This window comes from Molossus molossus, unplaced genomic scaffold (assembly GCF_014108415.1).
Source record: "Molossus molossus isolate mMolMol1 unplaced genomic scaffold, mMolMol1.p scaffold_m16_p_8, whole genome shotgun sequence".
In the NCBI taxonomy this organism is placed as follows: Eukaryota; Metazoa; Chordata; class Mammalia; order Chiroptera; family Molossidae; genus Molossus; species Molossus molossus.
This window is the reverse complement of record NW_023425402.1, coordinates 45782118-45800432: the sequence shown is the minus strand read 5'-3', so window position 1 is coordinate 45800432 and position 18315 is coordinate 45782118. Positions and strand designations below refer to the sequence as shown.

Here is an 18315-nt window from a genome sequence, read left to right as displayed (position 1 = left end):
TTCGCCAGCACCCTCCTCTCTTGCCTTTCTCCCAGTTCTACTTGGGCCTGGGCTTTCTGGGTCAAGGTTGGTTTTCTCCTGCCTCCTCCTGCTTCCAGGCATGGCTGGCATCCAGGACTGTGGACAGGGTGCTTTGAAGGCGCCGGACTGGAAGGCAGAGAATGAAGACTGATTCTCATCAGTCCGCCGAGGTTGCATGCAAACAACCCCTGGGTCCCCCTCGGTGGGTGCCCCAGCAGCAGCTCTCTCCCACCTCCCAGCGCCTCTGGCTCAGGGCCTCCGCGGCCGGGGGTGGTGGGTCCAAGTGGCCAGGGGCCCGGCGGGGGCACCGGCCTCAGTCCCCACGTGGGTCTCTGAGATAAGGGGCATTCAGTGCACAACGCTTCGACACGCCCCGCGCAGAGACGGGCTAGTACCGTTGTGGTTAGAGGCGCGAAGGCGGCGGCGGGGGCTGCACCGGGAGCCGAGCGACTTCCGAGGCCGCCTCCCCCGGCACCGCAGCGCCGTCAGGCCTCTCTCGTCCTCCTCCTCGCTCGCCAGCTCGGGCGCTCTCCTGACATGACTCAGCGTTTCTCCCGGGCAGTCCTGCTGGGGACACCGGCTCCTCGCCGGCTCCTCCCGCCGCGGCCACCCCCTCTCCCCACCCACGCCGGCCCCGCGGCCGGGCCCTACCCTTGCGCGGCCGCCGCCGTCCCAGCAGCATCCGCGCCTGCACTGCGCGTGCCTCACGCTCCGACCGGACCCCGCCGCCCGCCGCCCGCCCGCCATGGAGCCCGCCGCCCTCCGCCGCCGCCACACCCACCTGCGCGGCTGCACCGTGATGCGGGACGCCCACCTCAACAAGGTGAGCTCGCAGGCCCACCTGGCAGCCCACGGCCCGGCCCCTCCCGGGCGGGGACGGGCGCCTCCCGCCCGTCCTCTCCGCAGGGACTCGCCCCTCCACCCGCTCCTCCCGGAACGTACCCTCCGAGCGGCCGGGGCCCAGGGGCGACCTCCGTACCCCCGAGGGGGCGAGTGGAGGGGCCGCCCACTCGGGTCTGTGCCCAGGAGTGTGATGGAAGGGTGGTGCTGGTGCCTCTGCACCTCGGCATCCCTTTTGGGGACGAGAGAAGATGTAACTTGTTTATAATACTCTAGGGCTTCTCTTCTCCCAAACAAGAGCCTCGCCAAGTGGTGTCAGAAAAAGTGCGTGCGCGGTGTTTCGGTGAAGGGAGTGGGCAGGCAGGTAGGTTAGCCTGGTTGCGCCCTCCACCCACCACTTTCGGGTTTGACCCAGTGTGACAGTTCTTGGAGCTGCCTGGAGAGAAGTGGCCCGGCTGGTCCAGCCTGGGTCGAAGGAAGCCCTGGAAGTCGAGGCCTGTTGATCTCTGGAGGGACTCAGCGCTCGTCTGGGGCGGCGCCGTGGGTGGCCTCCGCCCCCCACACTGCTGGCCGGGCGCAAAAGCAGGGTCCCAGACGCGGGACTGTGGGTCAAGCCGTATCTACTTTTTGAAACTGGCCTGGAAATGAAGAACAACAACTTCTTCTTCTTTTTTTAATTGAAAGGGAAATTCAGTGTACACCCTATTCACAGACCCTTTTTCAGATCCTGGTAGGATTCTAGTTTTCTTCACAGGTAGTGTGGTATAACCCCCTAAGATTTCTCTTAAACGAAAACCGCCTCAGAATGTATGATTTTGCTTATCTAGATACTAAACAGCCACATTTATTTTATAGCTGTGTTTTGTGTCTGGATTGGTGCTTTTGTGTGTGTGCTTTTGACATTTCCATTTTTTTTTAGTGCATGTGAAATGTATCAGTCAGCACAGAGATATGTTTAGTGATTTTGGTTGTCTTTTTACTGGACACCCTTTTTCTTTAAGAACTGGACCTCATCCTCCCCCACCCCCATCATGTTGCTGGTGATTTCGTTTTTTTGTTTGTGAATGTGTGTGTGTGTGCTTCCCCCAATTTTAATTGACATTTAATATTATATTAGTTTCAGGTGTACAACCCAGTGACTAGGCATTTATATAACTTGCAAAGAGACCCTCTCAGTAAGTCTAGTACCCATCTGGCACCATATATAGTTACTGCAATATTACTGACTGTATTCTCTATGCAGTACTTTATATCCCCATGACTATTTTGTAATTGCCAATTTGTACTTACTCCCTTCACCTTAGTCACCTCCCCCACCCCCACCAGCACTCCTCCCATTTGGCAACCATCAGTTTTCTCCTATCTATGAGTTTGTTTCTATTTTGATTGTTTATTTTGTTGTTTAGATTCCACATATAAGTGAAGACAAATGGTATTTGTCTTTCTCTCTCTGAGTTATTTCGCTTAGCATAATACCCTCTAGGTCCATTCATACTGTCACGAATGGCAAGATTTAATCCTTTTAATGGCTGAATAATATTCAATGGTATATATGTACCACATCATCTTTATCCAATCATCTATTGATGGACACTTAGGTTCCTTTCATATCTTGGCTATTGTATATGAAAAGTCCTTTTGTCTCTTGTTTAACCTTTGTTTTAAAGTCTATTTTGTCTGATGTAAGTATTCTTACCCCTGCATTTTTTTTTTTTTTGCACTTCTATTTGCATCAAATATCTTTTTTCATCACTTTATTTCAATCTCTGTGTGTCATTCGCTTTGAAGTGGTTCTCCTGTAGGAAGCATATCTATGGGTCTTGTTTTCTTCTCTGTTCAGCCACCATATGTCTTTTGATTGGAGCATTTAATCCATTTATGTTTAAAGTAATCGTTGATAGTTATATAGTTTTTACCATTTTTAAATTCGTATTGTTTATCTTTCTTCTTAAATAAGTCCCTTTACCATTTCTTGTAATACTGGTTTGTTGATGATTAACCCCTTTAGCTTTTTCTTATCTAGGAAGCTCTTTATTTGTCCTTTGATTCTAAATGATAGCCTTGCTGGGTAGAGTTATCTTGTTCTTTTGGTCCTTGTTTTTCATCACTTTCTCTATTTCTTCCCAATTCCTTCTGGCCTGCAAAGTTTCTGTTGAGAAATCAGCTCATAGTCTTATGGGAGCTCCTTTGTAGCTAACTATCTACTTTTGTCTTGCTACTTTTATTTTATTATTATTTTTTTTTATCCTCACCCGAGGACACTTTTTCATTCTTTGTTCAGATAGAGCAGGAGGGAGAGAGAGAGAGAGAGAAACATCGATGTGAAAGGGACACATCCAGTGGCTGCCACCCGCATGACCAACCAGGGCCGGGGACAAACTGCAACCGAGGTACATGCCCTTAGCGGGAACCGAACCCCGGTCTCTCTGGACCGCAGGCCGACGCTCTAACCGCTGAGCCAAACCGGCCAGGGCTGTCTTGCTACTTTTAAGATTCTCTCTTTATCTTTAACCTTTGGCATTTTAATTATTATTTGTCTTAGTGTGGGCTTCTTTCGGTTCATCTTGTTTGGGACTTTCTGTGCTTACTGGACTTGTATGCCTATTTCCTTCACTCGGTCAGGGAAATTTTCCATCATTATTTCTTCAAATAGGTTTTCAATCCTTTGATCTCTCTCTTCTCCTTCTGATACTCCTGTGATACGAATGTGTTTACACTTGATGTTGTTCCAGAAATCATTTAAACTACCCTTATTATTTTTATATTCTTTATTCATTTTGCTGTTCCAATTGGGTATTTTCTTCTACCTTGTCTTCCCAATTGCTGATTTGGTACTCTGCTTCACCTAAGCTGCTATTGATTCCATCTAATGTGTTCTTCATTTCAGTTATTGCATTCTTCATTTCTTACTGGTCTGTTTTATGATTTCTTTCTCTGTGTAAGTTCTCACTGAGCTAATCTATTTTTCCCCTGAGTTCATTGAACATCCTTATAATCAGTGTTTTGAACTTGTCTGGTAGGTTGCTTGCCTCCATTTTGTTTAACTTTTTTTCTGGCGTTTTGTTCTGTTCTTTCATTTGGCACATGTTGCTTTGTTTGTTTCTATGTATTAGGTAGATCTGCTATTTCTCCCAGTCTTAGCGGGGTGTACTTACATTGTAGATGTCTTTGGGGTCTAGTGCTGCAGACTCCCTGGTCACTTGAGCTGGGTGCTCCAGGGGTGTCCCTTGTGAGTTATGTGCCCTCCTGTTGTAGTTGAGCCTTGATTGCTGTTGGTACATCAGTGGGTGGGTTTTACCCTTAGGTTGCCTGCCATGGTGAGAACTGGCCATGACTACAGTGGATGAGCTGTTGTGTGGGGCTGACCCCATGGGGTGGGATTCACTTTGGCGGGCTCTGGTGCCTGCCCTGTTCACCTTTTGGATGTGTCATTTGTAGTGCTAATTGGTCTGAAGTTGTCCACCAGATGTGTTGGTTCTAGGGTCTCTTGGGAAGGGTTTCAGTGGAGGCCCAGGTCATCCACTGCCTGTGTCCAGCCTGGAGCCACCTAGTAGGAGATGCAGAGTGGTCTGTGGTTGATAGCCTGTACTAGGCTTGGAGGTGCCTTGGAAATGCTCTGCTGTGAACCAAAGCTACTGCCACTAGTGCCGGGTTTGGAGCTGCTTAGCAAGACATATAGGGAACATGGAGGCCAGTTGCTGCTTGTCTGGGGTTTGGATTTTTGAGAGTTTTTAGGAAAGTCTGCAGGGTGGGCCAAGGCCAGCAGCTTATGAGGGACAGCTTCAGAAAGAGGTTCCTTCGGTGTGTGGGTTGCGTGGATTGGGGGTTCTCAGAGAATCACCTGGCTGAGGTGAGAGGGATGTTAGGGAGGTTAATGGAGACTCATATTTGGTGCAGCCTGACAGTTGTATGTGGGGAGAGCTCAACAAAGAAACAGTGGAGCCTGTTAGTACTTTAGTCCCAAGAGAGCTGCCCCTCCAGGCCTCACCTTGAAGCCAGAGTGTTCTGTTTCCCATAGTTCCCTGGCAATTTTCAAGCCGCTGACCTTTAGCTTAGGGCTAGTGTTTTTGTGTGACTGAGTCCGAGCTCAGGCCCTTTGAGAGGACATCTGGATCTACAGTACCCCCTTCTCACCCTGACTGAGTCCTTGCTGATTTTCACAACTAGTTGTTCAAACTCCTCTTCCCAGAATTGGTGCTCAGGGCTGGGGAGCCCAGTGTGTATCTGGCACCCCTCACTTTTCAGTGGGGACCTCTGCAGCTAAGATATCCCTCCTGATTCTTAACTGCCACAGGTCGGTGGGGGACCAGCCTGTTTCACATCTCTGCTTCTCCTACCAGTCATCCATGTGGCTTCTTTATATCCTTGGTTATAGTTCTGTTCAGCTGTCTTCAGGTGGTTCTCAAGGGTGGTTGTTCTATAATTTAGCTGTAATTTTGATGTCTTGGGAGGTGGCGAGCACAGCATTTACCTATTCTGTCATCCTGATGGGAATTCTCTGCTGGTGACTTTTAAAATCATGTTTAATGGCTTGAAGATTGTGATTTCTTTTATTTAAGAAATTATGGTTAGTGTGAGTTCTTTTTGATCTTTGTGGTGACAGGGCAACTTTTAAAAATCTATGATTATTCAGTGTTTGTGGTCATAAAACATAATGAAAGTTTAAAATTTTTTTTCTGCAAATGAATTTAATTAGTAGTTTGATTTTTTTTCTTTCTTCCTTTCTATTATTCTTCAGGTCTGGACCTGTTTTTAGTAGAACAAAGGTAAAATTTGACATGACAAAACAATTTGTTACTTTCATGTGTGACTGCCTTTTGTTTATTACCAAATAATGGGTTACCACTTTAAAAGGACCACATGAGCTATATAACCTATTTGAAATTCTCAAGTCAGGGGCAAGACTGTCTGCTTCGAGTGGGTAGATGGTATACACAATCCCTGAGCAAGAGTAAGTACGCCTTTACGATTTACATCAAGAAGTTATGATGTTAAAACCCTTTTTTTTTTATCCTCATCTGAGGACATTTTTCCATTTTTTGTTCAGGTAGAGTGGGAGGGAGAGAGAGGAACAGAGAGAGAGAGAGAAACATCGACGTGAAAGGGACACATCGAGTGGCTGCTACCCGCACGACCGACCAGGGCCGGGGACAAACTGCAACTGAGGTACGTGCCCTTAGCGGGAACCGAACCCGGGTCTCTCAGGACCGCAGGCCAACACTCTAACTGCTGAGCCAAACCAGCCAGGGCTTAAAACCCTTTTGACTCTTGTTCATCTATAACAGCAGTTCTCAACCTGTGGGTCATGGCCCCTTTGGGGGTCGAACGACCCTTTCACAGGAGTCGCCTGAGACATAACAGTAGCAAAATTACAGTTATGAAGTAGCAACAAAAATAATTTTATGATTGGGGGTCACCACAACATGAGGAACTGTATTAAAGGGTCATGGCATTAGAAAGGTTGAGAACCACTGATCTATAAGGATTAATTTCTACTTAAGAATAATCATATCAAAGATTTTCTACCAAAGGTAGAAAAGTGAAGCATTAATATGTTAAAAACATATTTTTGAATTTGTAATTGAACTTTATTGGCTGCATAGTATCAAATTGGATTTAAAAACTAGTTTGCCAACTTTGAGGAGGTTAATGGAGTAAACCTTATTCTTCTTACTCAGTTCTAAGACAGTGGTGTGGTGCCTCATGGAAGTAACAGTATCCTCATATATACTATTGAAACCACGGATGTGGGACCTTCTTCATCTGCTCTGAACTGAAGACTTCTGGGCCTTTAAGTCTTCTGCTAGCCCAGGAATTTATATTGACTTTTGTGACAACTTGGCTCCAAAGAAACACTAGTGTTTCGTATTGTCCTATAACACCCCATCCTGTCAGCTAACTACATGAAGACTTCTTCAGCCATACTTACACAGACCTTTATCACCTTAACTTTTGGGTAACTGCAAATCTTGCTAGTTTTATTTTCAATATTATAGTCTGTCCTATATGTAGGTATGAGAGAAATGTCTTCATCAATTAGCATTTTTTAATGTTATCAAAGTATCTATAGTATGTTATTATTTTCTATTATATTGAATGTAAAATCAATTCTCAATTATGTTTAAATCTTCTCCAAATTTATCTCATTAGTTTCCCAACTTAGCCTTCCACTTAAAATAAATTTGCTGCATCTCTTATTTAATACTTTACTTTTTGTCTTTGTGTAATTCCTACAATTAAAATGTTTTTTGTTTATTTAATAATGATCTCTCTAGAGAAGACTTTCCTAATTCTTAGTCCTATTATCATTACTTAAACCTTTGTTTCTTATGTATACAGTTGTACCACATCATTTTGTATTTATTGCATTGTTTTTTTTCTTACTTTGATTATCAGAGGACAGGAGTCATAACAGTACTGAATTGTGCTCAGTGAACATTAAATAAATGATTGAGGCATATTTTTATTTCTTTTTGTCTTCCAAATAGTACTCAGTTTTTAAAGCAGGTAGCTTTTAAAATGGTAATTTGGACATTATCCTAAAACATTTATATTCTTTTTTTTTTTTCCTCACCCGAGGACATTTTTCCACTTTTTTTGTTCAGGTAGAGTGGGAGGGAGAGAGAGGAACAGAGAGAGAGAGAGAAACATTGATGTGAAAGGAACACATCGAGTGGCTGCCACCCGCACAACCGACCAGGGCCGGGGACAAACTGCAACCGAGGTTCGTGCCCTTAGCGGGAACCGAACCCAGGTCTCTCAGGACCGCAGGCCGACGCTCTAACCGCTGAGCCAAACCGGCCAGGGCAACATTTATATTCTTTAATGTAATTTTCAGAAAGTAAATTCACATTGAAGTCTAAGCTCATTTGATTCTGTATACCATTTTATTGTGTAATGGAATATAGTTAGAATAGTTGGAATTTGGTTTAAGCCTGACCATCCCATGACATTTTAATTACTTGCTGGATAACTTTAGGGAGGTGCTTTGTATTGGTAAAAAGCAAGGTTAATAGGAAATATTATATGAATTTAAAAATAAAAAATAAAAAACCAAAGACAAATAGGATCTTTCTTCTTTGGTACTAATTCATGTATGATTCTTATTATTTGAGCATACTCAAATATACATAATTTCAGGTAGGATATCATCATAGCATTTGGAGTGCTTATCTTTGGCTCATATTTTATGTGCTTATCTAATTTTATATTTAATGTTTATGATTTTCAAGGATACCTTCTGATTTAGGTGAGTGTGTTTAAAATTTTTTCTCAGGAATTTTCATGTGACTAATAGTAATGTTTTATAAATCACTCTTTAAAATTCCACATACTAGCCCTGGCCGGTTTGGCTCAGCGGTTAGAGTGTCGGCCTGTGGTCCTGAGAGACCCGGGTTCAGTTTCTGCTAAGGGCACGTACCTCGGTTGCAGTTCCTTTCACATCGATGTTTCTCTCTCTCTCCCTCCCACTCTACCTGAACAGAAAATGAAAAAATGTCCTCAGGTGAGGATTAAAAAAAAAAAATTAAAATTCCACATACTAAAAATAATCATACTAATTTTTATTTCTTAATTCTTAATTTATTAGTTTGCTTTATTTCTCTATGTAATGGTAGAAAACACTAATTGATAGGTCTATCATAATTAACTTTTGCTATGTTGTTTTCAAATCTTTAAGAGTAAATAATAACATGAGTTGCAAGTGAACCTCCAAAAGATATCACTCTTTACTATTTTAGGCAATTTGATCCAATGTAAGTTAGTGAGAGTGTTTTATCAAAGTCAGTACTGGTAAGTATTATTACCTCAAATCTAAAAAATTAGCTTCTGGGCAAGTACTTTTGTAGGAGTTTGTGTCTTGGCCTGTCAAGACCTGGTTGGATGTATTGTAGGGAAAGGAGAGAGAAACAAGTCTCATGGCTATGAAAAAAAGGTACTTTAAACCTCTTTTTTTTTTTTTTCTTTAATGTGAACTGTACCAGAATGAATTATTCAGTAAATCTTACCTCCTACAGTTCTCAGGAGTTACCCCAGCAATGACAAACTGATATATTGTTTACCTTGGAATTCCACTGATGTTCAAGGCCATTGTAATGCACATGTACAGCCATATGCCTCTATATCTGTCTGTTACTTTGCTGCAGCGACACAACAGTGGTAGTATAGGATAGCACAAACAAAACAATGTACTATGATGAGTAGAAAGATGAGTTTGATTTGAGAACTGAGACTGGTGCTATGGAGTACAGAAAATATTAAAGAGGAATAGTTTGAGATTTTTCATTTTTGTGTTCTGATTTCCTCCTAACTTTTGGAAAAGTGTGGGAAATGTAATGAAATGGAATGAACAGTCTAAGACTTTTTGTCTCGAAGAAATGAGCCCAAATCCCAATTCTTCCAATTAGCAGTTATGAGATTTTTGAGTGAGATTTTCTTGACTCCTTGTATAATAGAGTGATAATTTCATTCATTTATCTTTTAAAAAATTTAGTGAGTATTTATCCAGCACCCACTATATGCTGGATAATATTCTTGATGCAGGGTATAGAGCAATAAATAAAATTCCTGCTGTGAGTATACTTATATTTTCATTGTAGTATGATTTCTATCTTACCTTATCACTCAGATATTTACAAGATTTTTTAGTGTACTTACTCCCTTCTCTCTTGAAATTTTGTTGTTGTTGTTAATCCTCACCTGAGGATATTATTCTATTGATCTTTTTAGATAAGGGGAAGGAAGGGATGAGGGAGAGAGAGAGAAAAACAGCGATGTGAGAGAGACACACCGATTGGTTGCCTCCCTTACGACCCCAATCAGAGCTGAGGATCGAACTGCAACTGAGGTGTGTGCCCTTGACCGGAATCGAGCCCATGACCCTTTGGTCCTCAGGCCCTTGCTCTAACCGCTGAGCCAAACCAGCCAGGGCTATATATAAATTTTACAGTAAAAACTATATATCTTCTCTCTGGGAGAGAGAAATTTACATTTTACTCTTAGATTCATATAAGTGAGTTTGATTGACATTACATGACCTTTGCAATTCTATATATTTTTATAGAATGCCAGGTATAGGTTAAAGAGTGTCTTTGTGAAGAAAAAGTAAAGGGAAAGCATTTTGCTTCTCTGCTTTAAGTTTATAAAGGCTTGGAAGTATGAAAGAACATGGCTTGTTAGAGAAAGGTAGAGGTATGCTCTGGGTAGTGAGAATAATTGGGATAAGCCCTGGCCCGTGTGGCTCAGTTGGTTGGGCATCATCTATCTCATGTACCAAAGGTTGCCAGTTCATTTACTGGTCAGGGCACATGTCCAGGTTGTGGACTTGATCCCTGGTAGGGGGCGTGCAGGAGGCAGCCAATCTATGTTTCACTTTCACATTGCTACTTCTCTCCCTCTCCTTACCTCTCTCTCTAAAGTCAATAAGAAATCTTAAAAAAAAAAAAAAAAATACTAATAATAATTGCAATAAAAGTGAGTGAGTTATAAAGACATGAAACTTAAAGATCCTGTGGTGAGAAATCAACCTTTTCTTTATTTTGTTTGATTTGGGAAATAATCAGTTACTCTGACAAAACAAATGTTTGAACTATTTTCCAATGGTTTTCAAAATCAACATGACCAAATACAATTATGTAGTCCCTCTTATCTATGGGGGATACATTCCAAGACTAATATTTATTTATGGGGAATACATTCCAAACCCTATTTTTACTGTTTTTTTTTATACATACATACCTTTTCACTTAAAGAAAGCACTTACAACTTTTCTTTGCCGTATCTGAATTGACAACATCACTACTCTTGCACTTTGGGGCCATTATTAAGTAAAATAAGGGTTACTTGAACACAAGCACAGTGACAGTCAATCTGATAACCTAGATGGCTACTAAGTGACTAACAGGTGGGGAGCGTATACAGCATGGAGACTCTGGACAAAGACATGATTTAGGTTCTGGATGGGACAGAACAGGCTATGTGAGATTTCATCAGTCTACTCAGAACAGCCCGCAACTTAAAACTTAAGAATTGTTTATGTCTGGAATTTTCCATTTAGTATCTTCAGAGTGCTGTTGACCCTGGGTAATTAAAACCACAATCAACCCCGTGGATAAGGTGGACTACTTGTGGATTCAAGATCGCCTGATTTGGCCTATATATTACTTCATTATTTATGTTACTGAGCCAATTCAACAAACTTTGTTGACAGTTATAGATCCAGAATTGATCATCAGACATGTTACAAGTCAGTAGAACTAATTTGTGAATGTTTCTAACTTAAATGATTAAGAAATCTTATTAGACATGGGGCCTAACTATAACTTTAAAATATTTTATGGTTTACATATAAATTTCTGCCTGTTTTTAACTTAATGTATCTAATGTAGTAGAGGGATACCTTGTTTTATTGTGCTTCACTTTATTATCCTTCACAGATGTTGTGTATTTTACAAATTGAAGGCAGGGCCCTCCACTAACAAAAAGATTTCCTCTCACTCTATTAGTAGACTGTTTATTGTGGTTGTCTCAGTATGCCTCTACTTTAAAACAAAGGATTATTGGTTTAGATTAATTTAGAGGATTTAAAACATCAGTATTTTCCCTCAGGCCCTAAAGATATATCTAAGTTAGCTATTGACTGAACTGTTTTCAGATATTTCAGGCCTTTGAGTTTAAAGAGAGGGGAGAGACACTGTGTCCTTAAGTTTCTGTAGTTTAATCTGGTTGGGGAAGTCAATATAATAATGAATAATGTTCTCTAAAAACATGAGAATATAACTATTAGAGCTTCTATACTAATAAACGCTAGACTTAAAACACTAGGATTTTTCCTTTTTATTTTTTATTTTTTATTTTTATAGGTAATGGTTGAGTAAGAACATCAGCAAAAGTACTCACATGTTATATGAATGTTCATGATTCCATTATAAGTGTCCCTGGGGTAGTTAAATTCTAAACTCTCTTGCTGATACCTGAGATCTGGAGACTGAAGGAGTCCTGAGACTCCATTATGTTAGGGCTAGGTTTAGAATATTTTAAAATACATTTAATCTTGCTGATGTAGCTCAGTTGAGTATCATCCCATGGACTGCGAAGACCCGGCTCAGTTCCTGGTCAGGACACATGCCCAGGTTGCGGGCTCAATCCTCAGTAGGGGGTGTGCAGGAGGCAATCTTTCTCTCTCATTGATGTTTCTGTCTTTCTCTCTCTCTCAAAAATAAATAAATAAAATACACTTAAATTGTCTATTTAGAGTCCTTTAAGATAGTTTCAAACTTTTTTGATTGTGACACAGTACACATAATATATGTATAAACATATTGTTATAGGCTGAATTGTGTCCTCCTAAAAGTCATATGTTGAAGTCTTAATCCCCAGCATGTTAGAATGTAGCCATCTTTGGAAATAAGGTCTTTAAAGAGGTAATTTAGTTAAAATCAAATTTTTAGGGTAGGCCCTCAACTAATAATGACTGGTGCTTTTCCAAGAAAAGGAGACTAGGACATGCACAGTGCACGAGAGGAAAGACTGTGAAGACTGAGGGAGAAGACAGCCGTCTGTAAGGCAGTAAAGAGAAGCCTCAGAATGTCAGCAACCCTGCTGACATCAGATCTTGGACTGCTAGCCTCTAGAACTGAAAAAATAAATTTTTCTTGTTTTAGCCACCCAGGCTGGTATTTTGTTACGGCAGCCTCAGCAAGCTAATACACTTATGTAATTGAAACAACATTTCATAATACAGTACCTTGCTGTTTTTAGTGCATTCTAGTGGTATCTCTTCCATTTAAATATTTGAAAAATGTTGGTTGTGATTTATTAATGAATTACAATTCATAGTTTTAAAAAAATCTGCTCTATGCCTTCTTTAAGTAGTGTGTTCACATCCCTAGGAAGGTTATTATAGAGTAACTTCTTCTCTGTGTCTTAGTGTTGTATGTAGGGTTCCCGTTTGCCTTGGCAGTATGGCCCTTTTGTTTTTCCGTTTACATGTCCAAAGTGAGGTATCTTTTAAACCAACAATCTTGAAACTATGAGAACATTGTTGTTGTTATTAACAGTGGCAAGCCTGATTAGTCAGCAAACAATGAGTCTACTTAAGTGCTTAGAGCCAAAAAGAAATTGAAACTTGGTTAGTGACCATTTTTGTGGGCACTTAAAAGGTTTATTTATTCAAAATCTTATATTTAATTTTTACACATGGTAACTATAACATAATAATATGACAGAATTGAGAGCAAATAACTCACTTATAAATAAAATTGTTTTCAGATTGTTTCACAAAGCACAAACAAACTATGCTATATATAAGAAATACATCAAGAACAAAATATTACTGACAGGCTAAAAATAAAGAAATAGGAAATGCAAACAGCAAAATATAGTTACTGTGAGATCAGACAATGTAGAGTTTATGTCAAAAACATTAAATGAACCCTGGGCAATGTGTTTCAGTGGTTAGAGTGTCGGCCTACCCACCAAAGGGTCATGGGTTCCATTCCTGATCAAGGGCATGTGCCTGGGTTGCAGGTTTTGTTTGGGACACATGCAGGAGGCAACCAATCTATATGTTTCTCTCACATTAGTGTTTCTCTCTCTCTCTCTCTCTCTCTCTCCCCCTCTTTTTCCCCTTCCTACTCTCTCTAAAAATCAGTGCAAAAAAAAAATATTCTTGGGTGAGGATTAACAACAACAAAAGCATTAAATGAGACAAAATATTCTTTATAATGCTAAAAGGTATAATTCTGAATTATGACATCTGTGCACTAAACAACACAGTTGTTTGAATATTTTTATTATCCCCTTTTAATTTACCCATTGAGTTTTGTCAGTGTCTCTTTGTATACTCTTTTTCTAAAAATTTTTATTTTTAGTACTTGCTCTGGGAATAAGATATACATAACTTTCCACAATCTACTTAAAATGAACATCAATTGGAATATAGATACTCTACCATCAAAGAGGTCTAATTACTTTCATCTGTTTATGTTATAGTTGTTATAGGTATTATATCCATGTACATATACATACATGTATTACATAAAAATGAAAAAATGGAGCTATACTGACATATAACATTATATTAGTTTCAGGTTTAGAACATCATGATTTGAAATTTGTATATATTGCAAAATCCTCACAACAGTAAGTCTAGTTAGCATCCATCACTGGACATAGTTATAGTTTTTTTTTCTTGTGATGAGAACTTTTGAGATTTACTCAGCAACTTTCAAATATGCAATACAGTATTATTAACTATAGTTACCATGATATATATTTTATAACTAAAAGTTTATACCTTTCGACCAGATTCACCCATTTTGTACCCCCAACCTCCTACCTCTGTATCTATGAGCTCATTTTAAAAAAATTTCACATATAATTGACACCACACAGTGTTTGTCATATGACTGAATAATATTTCATTTTATATATATTATGTTTTTTTATCTATTTATCTATCTATGTACATTTGGGTTGTTTCCATGGCTTAGCTATTGTAAAGCTGCAGTGAACATAGGGGTGCACATTTCCTTTTGAGTTAGTGTTTTTGGTTTCCTTCAATAAATACCCAGAAGTAGGATCATCTGGTAGTTCTATTTTTAAGTTTTTGAGGAATCTACATAATGTTTTCTATAGTGGCTACACCAATTTACATTTCTATCAATAGTGCACAAGAGTTCCCTTTTTTCCACATCCTCACCAATACTTGTATTTCTCGTCTTTTGGATAATAGTCATTCTAACAGGTGTGAGGTGATATCTTTTTGTGGTTTTGATTAACATTTCTTGGATGATTAGTATTGTTTAGCACATTTTCATGTGCCTGTTTGCTGTTCATCTTTGGAAAAATGTCTGTTTGGATCCTCTACCCATTTTTTTTTTTCAATCCTCACCCGAGGACATGCTTAGAGAGAGGGGAAGGAAGGGAGGAGGTGGGAGAGAGAAATATCTATCATCAATCAGTTATGTGCCCCGAGTGGGGATCGAACCTGCAACCTAGGTCTGTGCCCTCACTGGAAATCGAACCCACAACCTTTCAGTGTCCAAGACAACGCTCCAACCAATTGAGACACACTGACTGGGGTCTCTTTCTTTCCTATTTTTTTTTTTTTTATCCTCACCCGAGGACATTTTTCCATTTTTTATTCAGACAGAGTGGGAGGGAGAGAGAGGAAGAGAGAGAGAAAGAGAAACATCGATGTGAAAGGGACACATTGAGTGGTTGCCTCCTACATGACCCAACCAGGGCCGGGTACAAACTGCAACTACGGTACATGTCCTTAGCAGAAACCGAACCCGGGTCTCTCTGGACAGCAGGCTGACGCTCCAACCGCTGAGCCAAACCGGCCAAGGCTCTTGCCTATTTTTTAATCAGTTTGTTTTTTGTTTTGCTAATGAGTTTTATAATAAAAAATTTGTATGTAATAATTTAATGTAATGTTTTTAATTTTAACTGTCATACATATTTTAAAGATTTTAAGAGGGAAAGGATAATCTATTATAGTTACCCAGATATTTACATTTCTGTTGCTTTTCTTTCATTTCTAATATTCCAAGTTTTCTTAAGAGATCATTTCCTTTCTGTATAAAGACATTCCTTTAGCTTTTCTTTTAGAGCAGGGTTTCTGGAGACCACTTGTATTAGTCTTATTTCATCTGAAAATGTCTTTATTTCATTTTCATTTCTGAAGGATATTTTCATCATTTAAAGAATTCAGGGTTGACAGTTGTTTTCCTTCAACACTTTAATAGTTAAATTCTTCTTGGTTTCCCTTGTTTCTGACAAGAAATCTGCAGTCATTTGAATTGTTTTTCTCTGGCTCCTTTAAAGATTTTTTTCCTTTTGTCTTTAGTTTTCAGCATTTTGAATACAGTATTTCGGGGTTTGGATTTCTTCAAATTTATCTTCTTGAGTTTTGCTAAGCTTCCTGAATTAGTAATTTTATGTCTTGTGCCAAAATTGATAAGGGTTTAGTCATTATTTTAAAAAATGTTTGTTATTTCTCCTCTCTTTTTGAGATTCTGTTGATACAAATGTTAGGCTTTTTTTTTTTTTTTTTTTTTTTTTTCATCCTCACCCGAGGATATTTTTCCATTTTTTGTACAGATAGAGTGGGAGGGAGAGAGAGGAAGGGACAGAGAGAGAGAAACATCGACGTGAAGGGACACATCGAGTGGCTGCCACCTGCACGACCAACCAGGGCCGGGGACAAACTGCAACCGAAGTACGTGCCCTTAGCGGGACCCGAATCCGGGTCTCTCCGGACCGCAGGCCGACGCTCTAACCACTGAGCCAAACTGGCCAGGGCACAAATGTTAGGCTTTTTGATATTACCCACAGGTCCTTGAAGCTGTGATCTTTTTTTTTTCTCTTCGCTTTACAGATTGGTTAATTTCTAATGATCTATAATTAAATTCCCTGACTCTTTCCTCTCATATCTCCATTCTGTTCTTGGGCCCATCCAATGAATATTTTATTTATTACTGTATTTTTTAGTTCTAAAATTTTCATTTTTACTTTTATAGTTTTAACTTCTTAGCCAAGACTTTCTGTCTCTCCAATCCTTTTAAAAGATTTTGCTCTTATGGTTTGGGGCATGGTTACAATAACTGATTATAAGTCCTTGATAACTCCCATTATCTGTGTCTTCTTGGGATTGGTGCTTGTTTATTTTCTTTTCCTTTGAGAATTTATGCGTTTCTGTTTCTCTGCACGTTGAATCATTTTTGTATGTATCATGGACATTTGCATATTGTGGTTTATAGGTTTTAGTTAAATTCTAAGGAGAATACTGTTCTTTGTATTTTTAGAAGTTACTCAACCTAGTTAGGTCAGTTTGTTAGTTGGACCCAGCTTCTGTGGATTGTGGTTCCAATATTAATCCCATTTTCAAAGCTTACTTTGTATTGCTATTTGGATCTGTTCATCATGTGTACCATCCAGTGGCCAGTGTGGGATCTTCGCAGTGGTTTACTGTACAGTTTAGTTCTCAGAGCCTTTGCAAATCTGTTTAAGGTCAGATCTATACATGCATAGCTCAGAAGTGAGCCCTAGAGTTCATATACAACTTTAGGGGATTGCTCTTTTGAGTCCCCTTGTCTATAATTTCTCTGATACTGTCTATCTCCTGCAGGCCCCCCTTTCCAGCCCCCAAGCCAGTAAACTATTTCCCTGTTCTGCTGTGTACTTCCTGCAGCTGTATTTGCATGTGGGGCCAAGTGACTGGAGGACAGAGAGAAAAGCAGAAGGCATTTGACCCATGATCTTGGTACCATTGCTCCTGTGGTTAAAAAAATTATTATCCTCCCTTAGAATTTTAGACATCTGTGGTAGCCATGATCCTGCCACCCATAATGAGATTGCCCCAGGGCTGGGGCTGGAGAAAATAGAAAGTAGTAGTGGATTTTCCTCCTCTGTGACCTTTAAGAGTCCATTTAGGGCTTTTTGGTGTGTCCACAGAGTGATCAGGAACATTGGTGCTTTACCGACATCAAGATCACTTCATGGTCCTGACTATAGGTTTATGGATATTATGTCCACATTCCCTGATGACTGCTAGAAGAAATGAGAGAAACACTAGAAAACCCACTTCCCAGTGGAGTTGGCTGTCTTTCAGGAGCTTTCCCCACATCTCATACAATACTACCGTTTGTTATCACATGACCACATCTAGTTACAAGGGAGTTTGGAATTGTAGTATTTTATCTGATCATTGCTGCCCCAAATAATAGTATGGTTCTCTTAGTGGGGTGGAAGAGGAGAACAGATGTGGTAGATAATTAGCAATCTCTGCTATAACCAGAGCTGCCAGAAACATAAGGATAGAGGTTTACCAAATGTCAATGATAAATATAATTATATTCTTAGATGGTTTTGTTAGTTATTAAAATTTTAGTAGCCTATGGATTCACTGTATAAAAATAAAAAGATACAAAAATGTGAAAAACTTGTCTCCCTCCCACTTTTGTGTACCACTTAGCTAATTCTCCTTCTGCAAGCAACTACTATTTCAGTGACAAGTTTTCTGAACATACTGGAAATAGTGTTACATACCAGAAATACTGTAAAGTTTGTTTTTAAAGTTATTTTTCATAAATGTTATTAACATAGGGCTAGAATCAGACATGCCTTTAGGGTGGTGGGTAAGAGATGGTGTTATAAAGAAAAATGTTGCAATTAAGAATATGTATATGAATTATATGGAGACATGGAAAACACTGAAAACCATGGTCCCAGATTGAACTCTCTATCATTTACTTGGTATACTGAAACTGTTGTGTTTTTTTTTTCCAATCCTCACCCGAGGATTTTTTTTCCATTTACCTTCAGAGAGAGAGAGGGAGGGAGGGAAATCATCGTTCAGGAAAAAGCAATGGACATTTAAAAATTCATATTTAATTTAATTGGCAATTAAATGTGTCTAATTGCTGTCTAATTTTCATACTCTGTAGATTC

The 18315-nt window shown here is 39.8% G+C and overlaps 1 protein-coding gene across 1 annotated transcript in view; it reads left to right on the top strand.

Annotated features, from left to right (window-relative positions):
• The first annotated feature begins 766 nt into the window (after positions 1–766).
• ME1 (malic enzyme 1) overlaps positions 767–18315 on the top strand; it is a 199488-nt gene continuing 181939 nt past the window's right edge. The window contains exon 1 of the mRNA XM_036248483.1: positions 767–844. Coding sequence (XP_036104376.1) covers positions 767–844 — 78 coding nt within the window. The remainder of the gene's footprint in view (positions 845–18315) is intronic.